Source organism: Archocentrus centrarchus, chromosome 3 (genome assembly GCF_007364275.1).
Source record: "Archocentrus centrarchus isolate MPI-CPG fArcCen1 chromosome 3, fArcCen1, whole genome shotgun sequence".
Taxonomy (NCBI): Eukaryota; Metazoa; Chordata; class Actinopteri; order Cichliformes; family Cichlidae; genus Archocentrus; species Archocentrus centrarchus.
This window is the reverse complement of record NC_044348.1, coordinates 20208600-20225433: the sequence shown is the minus strand read 5'-3', so window position 1 is coordinate 20225433 and position 16834 is coordinate 20208600. Positions and strand designations below refer to the sequence as shown.

Here is a 16834-nt window from a genome sequence, read left to right as displayed (position 1 = left end):
ATGTGAAGTTTTAGAAATATTTCCTTCAGCAATTTTTTAAGCATCTATGAGATTTATTATGTCTATGAGACATAATATATCCGGACACAACTATTTGCTATGGAAAGATGTCCTTCAACACACCCTCAGAGTGTGCCATAACCCAAGCTTCTGTTACAGCTGCGTGTACACGTTGCTGCATGTGAGTCATATTATATTATTATTCAATGTAAAAACTATATGCTAGAGCCCGCCCCCCCAAAATTAAGAATATTTAAGAAAAAATTGTAGAAAATAAGTAGATGTGTTGTAGTGTGTGGACTATATTCTGACTGAAGCCTCGAGTTTAGCATTTTGACTCTTGCCATCCTATTTTTGAGACATACAAGTGCCTGTAATTAGAGCCTTCTCTCTCTTTGAGGCCTATTGACTAATTAATAATAGTGGAATGGGTGGGGGGGTAGCTAATTACATCATAATGACTTGTGGAAAAAAATTTTAAATTTAACATTTCAAGATATAAGTTGATGCTGTTTGAATGGGAGATTACTGGAGGTATTGTTAGTGCACTTAAAGGGACTTCCACATTGGCCTCACTTGGTGACTGCATCTGTCTTTTATATAAAGATTTCAAAACACAACACATTTTATTTATGCATGAAGTATTTTAATAATATAATATAGATCTACTCACTTTAATTTTAGCTCAGAGTGTCTCTGCTGCAGTTTTTCTGCTCTGCACTGCTCTTTTTTCTCATGGTGAAAAAGTGTGTCTAAGGTGTACCCCTGTTTTGGTGCTCTGTACTGCATCATTCAACTGGTTCTGAATGTCATATATAGCACTTTTAATGCAATGGATTTCCACTAGAAACTTGAACCATAAAGGGCGAACTTATTTTACACATCAGAGCTTTGTTTTTGTTCTTTTTTTTACAGGTCTTGTGAGGCACCACTACAAAAGATGCATACAAATTTTGTTTCTCTAGAGACAGCTGCACAAAATCTGGGATGCACCAATAGGGAATGAAGACTACCAGTTTGAAAATGTAAAAGAAAGAAGTATGCTTGAGGCTCACAGCTTGAGGCTTCATTTGCAGCTACAAGTATCACATCAGCTCCAGTCACACTGCTGGCAGATAATCTGATTTGTGAGTAGCCTAAAGTAGGCACCAAACTTTGAGAGAACAATGTAATGATAAATAAAAAAAGACTACTGGTTCTGTTACCTCATATTTTATACCTTTTAACTACTACTTAGTTTGATAGTGTTATGTAGAAAATGGAATCTGAGTTTCCTGTCAGTGGAATCATTTGAATATGCAATTAAAACTCTTTTCCACAAGTCATCAGATATTGAGCTCATACAGCTTACAATTACACTACATATTAACACAGAGATAATACACTTTATATCTGTCCCCATCTCCTCTTACAGAGGCAGCAGACGCACCTCAGCCCCACTGACAACCCACAGCCTGACTTTGCAGTGCTGCATACCTCAGCACAGCTGTCTGTTGTCCGTTTCTTCCGATCTCTATCTCTTCCTGCCTCACTCCCTGCTTTGTGCCCACTCAGCATGATAATGATATACACCTCTGCCCAGTCATCTCTTTGTAACTCTAGTACAACTCAAAGTATGACAAGGAAAGCAACATACTGTATTTTGTGTATCTGTATAGCCTACCTCAAGGAATATGCAGCTCAAATTAATGCAGAGTATTAGCAAATGGAAACTATTAATGGTAATAAATTCACTTCCGACTGGGCTGGCCTCTATACTCGGGGCAAACTGTGACAGACATACTTAATCCAGTAGACCTGAGGTGGTGTAAATCCACTATCTTCATGTTTAACCTTGTTAACATTACTTAAATCATACAGAGCTTTTTTATCCACAGGGATTTAGCTACACCAGTAAACAGCCATAGCTCTCTCTATGAAGCAGTATCTTTAAAGGGACACACTAAGATTACTTGTGTCAGCATTCCAGCTTAATGGTGGCCTTGTGTTGACACACAACAGATGAATATAAAACCTTAAAAAAAAAACAAAAAGAAATATGCGCTTGAAGCAAAGCCCTGGAAAAATACATTTCATATACACAAATACAGTACAGACACACACGCACACGCTCACACAATCTTGAGTCTCCCTCCCAGCAGGCACAATCACACTCAGGCAGATAATTCAGTGTCACAGAGAGCCTCGTCTCTGACCCTCTGGCCCCCTCCAGACAGGGGAAGCAGCTGGACAGGGACCCACGACTGCCTAGAACTGACTTCCCTTGGGGAGCTTAAAGGAGAAGAGTCCCTCTCTGCCTCAGAGAATGACCAGCTGAGCATCCACAGCTCAGTATGTGAGTGTACTGCTATGTCCCTGTGTCCAGGTCTAAGTAGGATGAGAAAGCTTTCCAAATGTGCAGCAGCACAATGCTTTAAGTGAGTTAACGCCCCGATAAAAAATATATCATAACCAGCTTAGTTTGGCCCTTGGATCAATTTTTTGTTCTGTGAATATTCTCTGCCCCAAGCTCAGAGGATACTTTTTCTATGGGATTGTGTTAGAATTTTTACCTGCACTGGTCGGAGGAGAAAACGACATTACTTTCACAAATTTATTTTATAAACCAAGGACATGTACCAAATGATAGGTTACCCCTTTGCATCCCTTTTTAGGTCTTTTTTACACACGTGCAGTTCTGTAAAACCTAAAATATACACAGTATATGACCAAGAAATTAGGCTTTTATAAGTAAAAATCTGTAGTAGCCATGATAACCAGTACATGTAAACATACTGAGTGTGAGACTCAGTATTTTTAAACACGCACAGGCACACACAGAGACCCTTACTAAGTGCGTATTAATATTGTATGGTTAAATGGGAAGTGCTAACATTTGTTCAATTGCCTTGGCAGCCTAATGAAATATTAAACATTCAGAGTTTTTGTTTTACTGTAATACCAAGAAAGGGTAAACATGAAATAAATAACATAGTTTTAAGGACATGTGACACACAATTGTTGTGATAATTCTTTTAGACGGATATTAGTTTTTTGATAGATAGATAGATACTCTTTAATGATAATAAAGTGTGCACAATCACTGACGTGAACCACATGCATCTTTGTCCCTGCTAGCTCTGCCATTAGCAGTTCCACAGAGATGCAGTGTCACTCACTGCTCACTATCTAACACACTGTTAGATGACCAGATGACAAGAACCTGACAGTTACAAAACAGTTTAATTACCAGCGTATGTATGAAAGGACCCCTTTCCATGCCCCACTTTAAATTTTTTACATATAAAGTTTTTATAAAAATCCACTTTATTCAAAAATGATTGAAAACAAAGTCATACACAGTACAAACAAAGCAGACAAGTCAATCTGAGCCTGAGTCACTCGGAGTCTTAATGATCCGTTCTGTTGGGCTTTCACTCAGGGTCCCAAAACTATGTGGCGGCCAGAGCTGTATGGGACAAAGGAGGACAGAGAAAGAATGGATTAAAAAAAAGAGAAGGTGCTTCTAACCATATTGCACACTTTATCACACGTTGGTAATGTGAATTTTAATGACACCATTGACAACATAGCAAATCCTGTGATTTCATCAGCTGTCGTAGTAGGGCCTCCAGTGGAGGGCTGCTGTCCAATCAGACGGACAGAAGGTTGGCTGACCCGTTTACAGGGTCGTGGTTGATATGACATCCAGTGACATGACAACATAGCAGAATGGAAAGCTAAACAATATGTTGTCCAGGCTTTGGTCAGTAAGACACACTTGCTTTGAACTTTTAACTAACTTGTATCGCTGAATTGTGCTTAAAATGGACACTGTGGACTAATAATAAGAATTTTTAAAAAAAGAAATAAACGAAACAAAGATCAAAAATACTTCTATAAAGCTTGGCCAAAATTTCAATGACTAGAAGAAGCACTGCAAGACCACATTTGTTATGCTGTTTTACATATACATATATGCCAATGTAGAGCAAACCTCCCCATTACCTTTAAGCAAACACGCCCTCGAATTAGAGCATAGGGAATTGGGCCATAGCTCCTTGAGTCAGAAGAATTCCTAAGGTTATCCCCTTCTAGCCACACATGGCCTTTTGGAACCTGAAAATATTGCCACACATGGAAAGAGGGCAAAAAAAGTTTATGATGTAGGCAGTTCTAGTGCACAACAAAGAAATGAAACACAAGTCTTAAACTGCTGCATTACTCAACTTTAACAGACACAACTGATTTCATCTTATGTAGCGAGTAACCCCAGCCCTTACCCCCAGACACCACTAACCTCCTCAGCCTATCTTAATGTTAACCTGCCTGTCCCTCTTTAACCCCGCACCGTCTTAGGAGAGGGGTCATGGGTAATGGGCAGGGTGGAGGGAGAGGGGATTTAGAAGAACTTCAAACAGGGTCATTAGGCTGTTGGCTGAGATCTGAGCCCCTCTTACCCAAGGAGGGCAAAGCCAGAGAGGGGCCTGAGATAGCTGGGCAGCAAGAGAGGGAGCAAGAGGAACAGAGAGAGTGAGCGCGAATGAGAGAGAGCTAAGCTGCGGCTAGCAGCAGTGTCCAAGGGTCTCCACCGCAGTCCGACCTGCCAGTGGGGCGGTCATCCAAGCGGTCTCTAATTCACAGTGACACCAATTATGATTAATCTCATCACTTTAGGAGAGTGGGCTTGTCAAGTCCCTAATTAAGTGCGCTGTCCCCCCTATATGTGCAGACAGGATCAACAACACATTATATTGTCATAATGGGCATCACAATCCGCGAGTCTATTTTTGTGTTGCCTAACTTTTTAACGGCAAAAGTCCTCTGGAGGAAAGAGAATAATGTGAATAAAGACACAGAATATTATCCGCACTGAGGTGATGTCACATCTTTGCCTCTGTATTCCTTATTCCTATCACCCGGCGCTCTGATTAGAGCCTTCAGTCCTACTATAGGATGCTGCATTTATTTCATATTTGATAATTGAGACAGATGATGTGACATAATCACAAGCCAGTGACACGTTGACCTAACATGAGGTAAACAACTCACTGAATAACGACGACACAAATGAATATCATTAAAGGAGTCATCTGAGAACCATATGTCAGCATGCTGGATTCTCACCATTACACCTCATTAACATGGTAACATATGCTGGCTCCCAAGCACAGGAAAAAGAAACACCACCGTTTGTCATCTGCCAAACCAGAACCCCCTGTTTCTCCACATCCTCATCTTTTTTTTTTCTTCAAAGCATCATCTTTGCTGTGCCCATCTTAAAGATGTAGTGACTTGTTTGGTGTCTCTTCAGAATTAGCTGAATCCACAGTACACACAAATGTAAGAACCATTGAAAAGGTAGAAACTTTTCTCTCCCCGTTTTGACATAATTTCTCGTCTGATCCAGACCAACAACATTTGATTGACAACAGTGCTTTGTTTTTGAATCACTTAAAGTAAATGATCTCATAGATAAACCAAAACCTGAGTAAAGACAAAAGTACTTTAAGGATCTGCTAGGCAGTATTTGAGCAAAGTAAATAAGTGAAGAGGTGTGACACTTGAACCTGCTGTAGTGTGGCCAGCATGCATATCACCTTGCAAATAGCAGGTGTGTGAATAAGGGGGAAAAAAAACTTAGCAGGTTGAGAGAAAACCTCTGAATTAAAAGGAGGTTGATGCAAAATAGCTGTGACAACACACAATGCACATTTCCTGAGTGTGTTTTTTTTTTTTTACAGAAAACTGCAGTTTCAAGCACAGGGAAAGAAAGGAGTATGAGCACGGCCTGGTTTCTTCTTTGGGTACACATCTACGATGTAATTAAGACGTCTCTCTGTCGACAGCGTGTTGATGTATGCCACTAATTTGTCATTTTACTACAAAACAGTACCAACATGTTTGATTTTGACAAAGGAACTGCCATCAACAAATGTCATTTCCAACCAAACATATTTCCATAGATTACCCTCAACACTAGAGCTGTGGTATTTAGAGGTGGAGCCACTTTGATCAGCTCTGCTTATGATAGATGGCAAGGACTGCACTTGTCCTGTGGTTGCAGGTTGGGTTGACGCCAGGCATTGTGTAGCTGTCAGAGACATGTCGAGAAGAGCTGAAACTGGAGCTCCATTCACTGTGGAGGTGTGTTGTTTAACAGCCACACCATTAAAGTGCTCATTATGTTAACATGATTGGGGTGGGGAATTATGTTATAGCTTAATACAGGAATATTGAGTTCATCTTTCACCATATTGCTCTGTCTATCTTTACAGCAAAGAACAGAATCCACGGAGGTATTTCATCTCTTGCATTTCTTGTCTCTCTATCTCTGGTATAATATTAGGGATCAAGTGTCATTGTTTTGACACAATAGCTCTGACACAGAAATTATTCCTAAAAGGTGACAGGGCAATTAGTGTGCTGTTGGATAGCTGAGGGTGGAGAGGACCTGCCTGTCTGTCAGAAAAGAAAATGAGGTGTTGACAGGGTATAACTCCCTTCCAAAATTCATCTTTACAGGTCCACCAATAATGCCTCACACCATTGTAATAATCACACAGACATATCTGCTAGGGGGGACCATTTATTTGAATGGCAGGAATTTTCAGAGGCTGCATGACTTAAAAATAAACATTTTAGATCCCTATGTTTTGCATCTGGTCTAAAAGACACCATACTTGTGCAAACTGTAATTATATATTAATGAGTTTTATTGAATCCATTACAGATTTTGTCACAAAGAGACACTGTTCTTGTCAAATAAATGCTCTACTTAACTTGCAGAGTTGCAAAACTTGCACAAAGAGAAATCCTGGTTTCTGGACTCCTCATATACACCCTATATCTGTTACAGATCCTCAGTGATACTGGAAAATATTTTTCAGCTTTATCAGATTGTAATTGAATTAACAAAGTTGGCAAATAGTGTTTCAGACTTTCTTAGTAACCTGATATATTCTCCATGCAACTGAGATACTAAACTGTTCTATTGACTGGATTTAAATAAGTGAATTTAGCTGAAGGGGCATGCAATGTGAATCTAAGTCAAGTCTAAACTTGACCTAGACCTAAATATAGTAGTTCTCCACCTAGTGGCAGGTTTTAAAACAGAGACTCAAAACTGATGTATGTGTTGCTACATCCTGGTAACACAAATCACAACACAGTGACACCATCTCTTATGAGTCCAAAGTTCAATCTTCTGTATGCAGAGGTTGTCTTTGTAAAAGAAACGCTACACATTTCTTTTTTCATTCGATCAACAACACTTAAAGTCCCGTGTTATGTTTGTCTGGCCAAAGTCTTTTAAATACACAATAAATTCAAAAACATGCAAGATAAAAAAAAAAAGATAAAATCTTTGGTTTGGGCTCACACACACACACACACACACACACACACACACACACACACACACACACACACACACACACACACACACACACACACACACACACACACACCTCCTCCCACCCATCAGTCTGTCCATTCGGCTGGCACTAACTCTAACAGGCTTCAGAGAGATTGCAGGCCTGAGCTGTGGGTGTTGGGGAGAGTAGTAATAGAAAAGCAATGACAGTGGTTTCAGCAGCAGAACCCCTGTTCGCTCTCTGGTTTTATCACTGTTCTGAGGAAATATAGGCGTTGTCAAAACTGATATTTTGACCAATGACACAAAATGGATGTGTGCGGTCTAAAATGTAAACAACAGGATGATATTCTATAGACTGTGGCACACACACAAAGAATAACTGGGGGACAGTTTTGCATTATGCTTAGAGATTCAGTTTGTCATTTTTAGGGTGAAACAAACTATCACGTTTTTGATGGTAAATACCTTCTTCAACTACTCTCTATTTCAGTGTACTTTTTTAAACCTTTTTTCTTTTCAAAAGACAATCACTAGGTTGTGGTGGTGGTTTGAAGGAAAACAACAAAGCTGCCACCAGAAACCTCACTTGGTAAAGCAGGTAATCACAGGACATATAAGGAAAGCAGCTGAGAAGCACGACATCTTCAGAAAGTGGTGGCTTAACGATGCTGCTGCTGCTGCTGCTGATGATGATGAAAACATACTTACATATGTGTGGGTCTTGAACAAATCTGATGGGGAACTTGTGCAGACCTTGTCACCCTCTAGTCCAATTACCCTTTTACAAATGTTCATATTTGGGTCGAAGGGACTTTTTGCAATGATTATATCACCCCTGAAAGAAAACATAAAACACAATTATTTAACAAGTCAGGGAAAATCCACTTAAAATGCAGAATATCTCATGAAATCTAAGATACAATTTGGACTGACTAGTTGCAAATTAATGTTGTTTTACTTTCTTTTATTCTTAGGGAAAAAAAAGGAAAGAAATTGGTCACAAATCATGCAGTGAATCACAAATGTACACTGAAATGTTAAAATGTGAGCTATAAATATTCTAAAATGGTTGCTGTCCTCTTTTTCCCCCCACTGCATAGACTAAGTGCAACCTACTTTTGTATTTTACAAAGATGCCGACTCATCCGTTCAGAGAAGACAATATCATGGTTGACAATGGTGGGCTCCATGGATGGACCAGAACACTGAATAAAAGCAATGAAAAAAGTACAATTATTTCTTGTGAGATTAAAAATAAAAAAGTAGACATTAAATCTGCAGTTTTATATAATACAAACCACGACAAATTCTCCAATGTATTCGAAGGCACAGTGTGCAATGCAGCCATACTGGATAGTGTAGCCCACAAAACCCAAGGTCTTCCCCAGCACGCGGCGGAACATCTCCAGCTATAGAAGAAAGCAGCCATAGGTTATGATACGATGCCAAAGTCGATGTCTGAGCCATTTATGGTAGGCTTATGTTCTTTACAGGATTTCTAAAAACAAAAGCTGTTTTAGGTTTAATACTTAAAGGTGTGGACAGGGTTGTCACAGTTGGCCTACTGCTAAAATGGCACATTCTATGGTGTTTCATTCTCAGAGGCTGAGCAGCCAGTTCACACCAGAAAACTGCCCTGAACTTTGATCCTGCGTAGGATGGACCAATCAACACCTTGCGCTCAGGTGATGGACAAACACAGAAGCTGTGACACATCCAGCCAAGCAGCTCTGCGCTGTCTGCAGCTAGTCTCTGACACTGGGCTGCCTCCAACACCGCCACAGTCATTAGAGCATTTATCAGCTTCTGTCAGCACCATAGAAACAAAAAGACATCAGAAGCACCTATACAACTGCCCTGCAAACACTGTCACATGAACACACGCAATGAACATCCATGTGTCTTCTAAGCAAACAACCCAGGCACACTTAGGTTATTGACTTTTACTCAAGCTGCAACCTGTGGGGTGGTTGGGAAAAGGAGAGCCGGTATTTACACACTGTTGTCCAAAGTGCATTTGCACACACATACACACACACACACACACACACACACACACACACACACACACACACCCCTGTATAAACATAAATGCAAACTGAAGAACAATAGATACAGCTTGGTTTTGATGCTAGCCTGCACCTCAAACACTTTATTTTAGGTCAGGCTGCTGTCCTGCCAGTCCACCACAGGGTAAAGAAATCTTCCTCTCCATCTCTTCTATTCCTTCTGTCTCTTTCCTTCTTTCTCTCTCCATGTCTTCTCTCCCTCCCAGGGTATTATTAACCAAAGCAAGCAGAGCGGAAACCAAAGCCCCAAATCCTCAGAGCTCTGGGAATGACTTCCCAAAGATGGACAAGGATTAGACCCCCAATTTCTCCCTTGCCCCCACCAACTCCACTCCCTTTCTCCCCAGGTTCTCAACAGACCGGGTGTCAGGTGGCTCTCCCAGCCCTGCCAAAGGTGTTACCCCTAATCCCATTACCCTCCTCCACTCCTTTCCACTCTCCACTCTCACAGACACACACAATGCTCTCTCATTCATTCCAACTATACATCACCTATTATACCCTCTATTCTTTCATCCCTAGCATGGTTTGTCTCTTTGGTCTATTCACCAACCTTTCTGATCCAAAAAAAAGAGCAACTCCATCCTTTCACCTCCCTGTGTGCTGCTACTCTGCCTCTTTCCCAGATCACCACTGGCAACCCTCTGCTTTTCTCTGCTACTTCAAATAACAAAGCTTGAGCAGGTGAAGGGAGACATATATACAGTCAGGACAGGGCCCAAATGAAGTGCCCCCTTCTGCTTGCAGCTTGCTCCGGTGTCTTGTTCTGTTCCAGAGGAACTATAAATTCAGTCCTCCCCCAGCTGGTACAATAACACCTCTGGCCCTATAATTCCTCTGTTGGGAAGCAAATGGTGTAAAGGTTAATGTGAATCTCAGGTCTGCATGAAGGCAACATGTTCATCTGTATTTGTCTTGTTCTCAGCTTGCTTCACCAGCATCTCTGCCATTCTGTTACTGTGTTGCAGTCTCAGACATGATCTCACATGTGCTCTTCCCTCTGCTAGACCAGGGATCAGGAATCTTTGTTAGCACTTTTTCACAAAGCACAGTGGACAGCCTCCCGTACAGCTGCCCTCATATCTCTGTCATCGCCCCCTCCATTCCAGCATGCATTCATCATAGGTAGGGATTAAGGGACTTTGCATAACAAGATCACACGGCCAGTGACTGATATCAAGAGAGTCCATATGCAGCCGGCTGGTTTTCTGAGGCACCCCGTCATTGATAGTGTGTGTCTGTGTGTGTGTGCGCATGTGGTGTGATGGTGTGTGAATGTGCACAGACAATAGCATTACCTATGTGTTTCATGGCAAGTGTATATGTTAGCTACAGAGACTCCACTGGGATTCAGAACAAGGTGGACATCCACAGAGACCTCTGATTGGATCTCTATTACCTCTAAATCCCCCGGGCAAAAGAGTCAGCCAACCCACACTATCTCTGTCTTCTAATAACCAGTGCACGTGTGCATGTGTGCATGTGTGTGTTGGGGGATATCAACATTAACTGAACGCTGTATTACAGCTGTAAATTAACAATAAGTCTCACTGTTAATCCAGGATTACATGCCAAACATGTCCATGGGAAAAAAAAAAAAAAAAAAAGCCAGTGCAGCCCTCCCTGCAGAACCATCTGTGGCCATTGGCCTCCCGTTGTCACAGAACAGCGCTACAGTCTCGAAAAGAGGGGGAGCCCAAATGAATAGCTTTCGATGGAAACATTTCATTGTGTGTTTAACTCTGTGATCCTCCTCCTGAAGGAGCCCTGCTCATTCAGAGCAGAGAAATCACAAGTAGATGAATTGGGGGTGGAAGTCTGCAATACCAAATATGAGCATAAAGTGCTGCAGCAGTGGAACTGCCGATCACTGTGTAGACATCTGTCAAACACATTTTTTTTGTCAACAATTTGATAAACTGCAAAAATGAAAAGTGAACTGGGTGGATTCCTTTCATTTGCAATGAAATAATAAAAAATAATTTCTGAATACTGCAATGACAAGGAGAAAAAAATAAAAGGCAATCAAACAAATATATATATAAATCATTTCTAAATTTGTTATTTCTCTTTAATTTCAGCAAAAGTGATGCTCCTTCAGGACTCAAACTATTAACTTACCAATGCATGAAGCTATAAGACATTTCTTAAAGGTTGTGATTAAAACACTGAAAACTGCAAACATTATTTATTTGCTTGAAAAAAAAATATAGGAGGAAAACAGCTTCAAATGAGGATAATCAGTTGAATTATTCCACTGAGTTTAGCAAATTTGTTTCATTTGGAATCAGCCAATGTATGAATAGTAAACAAAAAAAAAACCAAACAGTCAAAGCCAATAAAAGCTTATCAAAACTGACACCTAATTAAACTCATATTATTGGAGCCATAAGGAAATATTCAGAAAGGAATTACGGCCACTAGTCTCGAGAGATTTGACCCTGCCATGGCTGAATAGTGTTAATTGATATACATGGCCAGTCTATTAGAACCACAAAGAGAATTTCAATCCAAACAGCACACAAGGGCCTTGCGGTGGACTTCTTACACAACTAAATTAGGAAAACATGGGCTGAGAGAGAACTGGGCAACAGGGGGGCTAAGAGGCTTACGAGCCCCTTGTCAGATATTCTTCTTCTCCCTGAGGATCCCAGATGGAAGGGAGTCTGGAGAAGCAGGCAGAGCAGAGTGGGGATGAATCCTACCTCTGATGTCTTCCTCTGGGCAGCAGAAGGCAGGGGAGGGTGGGGCATAAGTCCTGTTGTGTAGAGCTTGATTTGATCTTAATGTGAGCTATAAAAAGGAGGAGGCTTGGCAACACAGGGGGTCTGTTTCAACTATCAGTGCAATCACAGATAATCCTGCTGATTTAAACACAGACACCTGGCTTGACGGGGGAATGACAGATGTAAAAGTCCCAGTCACTGAGTACCATGTCTGGTCCCCATTTCTCCTAGGTCTGCCTTCTATCAGAGGCTTAATTGAAGGGACTGATCTCCATATTGCTCTTTTCATTGTTGCTAACGGCAACACAGCCGTGACACAGCTGAGTGAGGTTACTATTTGAGGCTGAGGATTTAAACCTACAATCAATGGGTCAACCAGAGCAAATAACAGCAAAGTGATATGAATACAACTGCTATGAATTGAAAGGAAGTGCAGGTTGACAGAGTCCCCAGCCAGTGATGCTGAATGGAAAAATTAGCCACTAAGCCTTATTGTACAGAGCAGAAGTGACTGTGTGGTGCTGGCCTTGTGTTGAAAGAGTTGAGAGATTTTATCTGGTGTTGTCTAAGATTCACAAAGAAGTTTGGGTTATGCGCTACCTAGCTAATGAAACAGCCTGATAATATTTTAACACAAACTACTGACAGACACCTCAAGTGAAACTTTAAAAAAAATGTAATTTCCTTTGATTCAAATGAAGCACATTTTATTTAGTTTCCATACTTTATATATATCTCTATTATATAGGTTAGCTAAATATGACTCACTCTATTTTAATACTACATCTGTAGAAAAAAAATCCCAGGAAACCAAAATAAAGTTATTCAAAATATGGGATTCTGAATACATGGAAAAAGTCAAAATTAGTGGTGTCGACTGCACTTGTGCCCTCACAATATTGCTTTCCTTTCACTGTTAACAAAACAAATAAGGTGCATGTTGATGATAATCTTGCATCCTCCCAACATAAAAACTGGACTGCTTCTCACAGTTCCACACTGATGGCAGAATTAGACTAAAGAAATCCAAACAGTCAAACCAGGAAAGGTCTGACATGTTATGACTGCTGCCATTATATTACTCAATCAGATACAGAATGAACTGACAAAAACACTGCAGAAAAACACTTATAAACTAGATGACACTTTGAAAGGGGGGAAATTTGTGCTTTTTTTTCTGCAGTCAGACTGCTTTGTGTATACTATCATACACTAAAGAGTGCTACGGAGCCAAAGGCAAGATGACTCGCAATGCACAGAGGATGTAGGGAAACAAATGCTCTCATACATCCTGAAAGTTGCATTGCTGAAGCAGGCTCTCTTCCTTTTGAGACCCAGGTCAGTCAGCGCATCTTATTTGCCTCATATAGGCTTACCACAATGCCCAGTGTTGTCAGTCATGATATATTCCCTTGGTCCCCTGTCAGCACATATAAATCTCAACAGTGCTGTCAAAACAGCAGGACTGTCTGCTGAGAGCATTTGTAAAGTGAGCAGTTGGGCAATTGTTTCCTCTGGAGCATCACAGCATCCTGTGATCTTGTGCTGCCTCTGGCCTCTCTCTGCCACACAAACCTTTTTTTTGCAGATGTCTCAAGGATCACACTGTTCACGCACCAGTCAACCATTATTAACAGTGAACTTTATACTGTATACATTTAAACCAGACTTTTCCTACCAGTAGCTTTCCAGTAGCAAACAAAGCACTGCGAGTTCTTTATAAACCTTTTTCCATGATCAACAGGCCTAAGTCGAATTTTGAGCTGTAAGTAAAAGCACAATTATCAATTTCAATAACCATTTTATCCTATTCAAATTTCCCATGACAGTGTGACAACACAATATGAATGCCTTAAAACCAAAGGAGTTTACGACAATTGACCCACAATTTATGTTATTATTTGCGGTTGTGCAAATAATAACATAAATTGACTTCAGAATACACTAAAGCAGTCACAACGTACTTGATTCTAGCACCAACAGCCATCCCACTATATAAGAATATGATCTGGCATTTTCTTGTTGAAATCAGCAAGGCCTCCCTTGAAAAGGTTGTTGTCTGATGGCAGCATATGTTGCTCTGAAACCTGGCTTTTGAACTGTGTGCACCAATAACCAGTCAGCTGGAAAGTCCTTCTTTTCATTAGCTGGGAGAATGACACATCCATGATATTGAGAAAAATTATAAATTGATTCCTCATACCAAACAATCTTCTCCTCCATGGTCCATCTTAAATGTGCTTGAGTTAAGGGAGGGTGGCAGCATTTCTAAGTCTCGTTCATATATATTTGTCTTTTGATCATAGCATTTGTGGATGCAGCAACAAACTGTGCTGACCAGCAGTCATTTCTGGACAGGATCCTGAGCTCATGGGGTGATTTTTTTTAAATGCAGTGCTGCCTTAAGGCCCTTAAGGCCTTATTTCAGCTACGGTCATTCATATGCATAGATTTTTCTGAATCTTCACATGACCTCCAAATTCTTAGCATTTCTGTGCATCTTACACAAAGGACTGAACCCCTCCACATCTTTTATTTCTGAAATAAACAAAAATTATGGAGTATACTTTTTGTTTCTAATAGCCAATTATGTTATGAACTTGTTGCCAGTTGTTTTTCTTTTTAGCACACAGCTGTGTTAATTTTTAGCATCAAATTGCAAATGTATTTTTTTTTTAAATGCTTTCAAAGATAGGGTTGGAATACTTTGAAAAATTTTATATAATGATGGCCATGCTTTAACGAGAAATAGGACAGAAGAGGTATAAATGACTAATACAGCTATTGTGGCATACTTTCTTGCAGCACATTACTGAAAAAAATACACTGTGACTAACATCACAATATACTAATGTGCAAAAGTCTCAAGTCACCCCTCATTTCTTTATATTTTGCTAGGAAAATGTGATATAGGTGCAGTTTATAGAAACATGAATGAATACCTTTATTAGTTCCACAATGGGGAAATTACAGTTAACCACAAACATAAACATAAATGAAAGTACAGTTTGTATAATTGAAAAAGCAATATTTGGTATGACCACTTTTATTCTTCAACACACCGTGGGCTACCTTAGGCAGCTTTCTTGTCACTTCTTTTAAGCAATCTTCAGGAATAGTTCTCCAGACTTCTTGAAGGGCATTCCAAAGCTCTTCTTTGGATGTTAGCTGCCTTTTGTTCTGTTTTCTTTCAAGATGATCCCACAGTACTTCAATAATGTAGTCCAGGCTCTGGGGAGGTCTATCCATGACTGATAGTGTTCCATTGTTCTGTTTTGTTTTTCTTCTCTAGGCAGGTATGCATTTACTGCATTGACAGTATGTTTGGGATCCTTGTCGTGCTGAAATATGAAGTTGTTGCTAATCAGATGATTTCCAGGTTTTATTGCATGTTGGATCAAAATCTGATGGTACTTTTCTGTGTTCATAATTCCATCAATTTTGACAAGATCCCCAGCAACACCGGCTGTATGCAGCCCCAAACCATGACAGAGCCTCCACCATGTTTTACAGATGGCTGTCAACCTCCAAGGTTATTACAGTTGAATAACTAGTGCCTCTCAGGTATCTCTCAGGTTCTGTGTCAGGTCTTTGCTGGATCTTGTTTCCTTTTTCTTAAGGACATGACTTTCAGGTACTGTTCATATATATGCATTATTATCTTATTTTAGGTCAGTCACTTCTTCTTTTGCCCTCCACATGTCCTGGTTCCTCAAATTCTTTAAGGAAAGACTGCATACCATGCCGAGATATGCCAACATTTCACTTATTAGCTCTTTGGAAATCACCTTGTTGGTACAAAAATATTATTTTATTACTGTCAAACTTATTGTTGACATTTTTTTGTAGATTCAACTAAGTGACAGGCTGCTAGTAACAAAGTGCCTAAACATACAATTTAAAATTGGTTCTTTGCCAAGCTGTCTGCTATGCGTAGACACAACAGGTTCATTCCTTGTCCAGAGAAAAACTCAGAAAGGCCTTCAGAAAGCCTGGCGAGCTATTGCTCAAGACCACTTTTAAAAAATGACAAGAAATACTGTTTCCTTGAAGCAAAATATAAAGAAATGAGTGGTGGCTCAAGACTTTTGCCCATGGGTTATTCTCATAAAATCTATTATTTTTATTATTATCTATTGTTATTATTATTATATTTTCAATATCTAGCATTTCAACATAATGTGTCGTCGTTTTGTAATTTGTTTATTAAATTTTTGTATTTGTGTGTTAACTCTAAATAGGCTATTTTTAAAAATCTTTGCTGCACACGGGATTATAAAGGGAAATGTACCCGTTTTACCTGCTTTACATACAAGTATCATCACTATCAACGCATTTAGATTTTTAATTTTCAAAAATACATTTCTGACAGTGAGATATTTTGTTCAGTTTGCTGAAAAGACGTGAAGAAAAGTGCAGGCGATATTCTGATTTTGAGTGATGACGGAACGAGGTCATAACCAAGAGACTTCAGATACTTATAGGCACCTAATTACTGCTGGTAATACCAACAACTGATAAGCTTACATATTAGTACAAAATATAAACTATATAATAAGCGGAGCTGTACTCACGTTCCAGCATGTGATTGAAAGCTCTCACCAGGGACTTCACAATAACAACTTGAACTTCCCTATTACGACTTCCAGGAGAAGCACCCTAACAATCTCTGAAGTCATTGG

At 39.9% G+C, this 16834-nt stretch overlaps 1 protein-coding gene across 1 annotated transcript; it reads right to left on the bottom strand.

Moving 5' to 3' along the window:
• Positions 1-3172: 3172 nt before the first annotated feature.
• immp1l (inner mitochondrial membrane peptidase subunit 1) lies at positions 3173-16788 on the bottom strand. Its single transcript, XM_030723978.1, has 6 exons — positions 16727-16788; positions 8656-8766; positions 8474-8562; positions 8066-8192; positions 3988-4098; positions 3173-3448 (listed from the first exon to the last, which is right to left on the bottom strand). The coding sequence occupies exons 2-6, from the start codon at positions 8758-8760 to the stop codon at positions 3362-3364; spliced, it is 519 nt and encodes a 172-aa protein (XP_030579838.1). The 5' UTR covers positions 8761-8766; positions 16727-16788; the 3' UTR covers positions 3173-3361.
• Between the last annotated feature and the right edge of the window lie 46 nt (positions 16789-16834).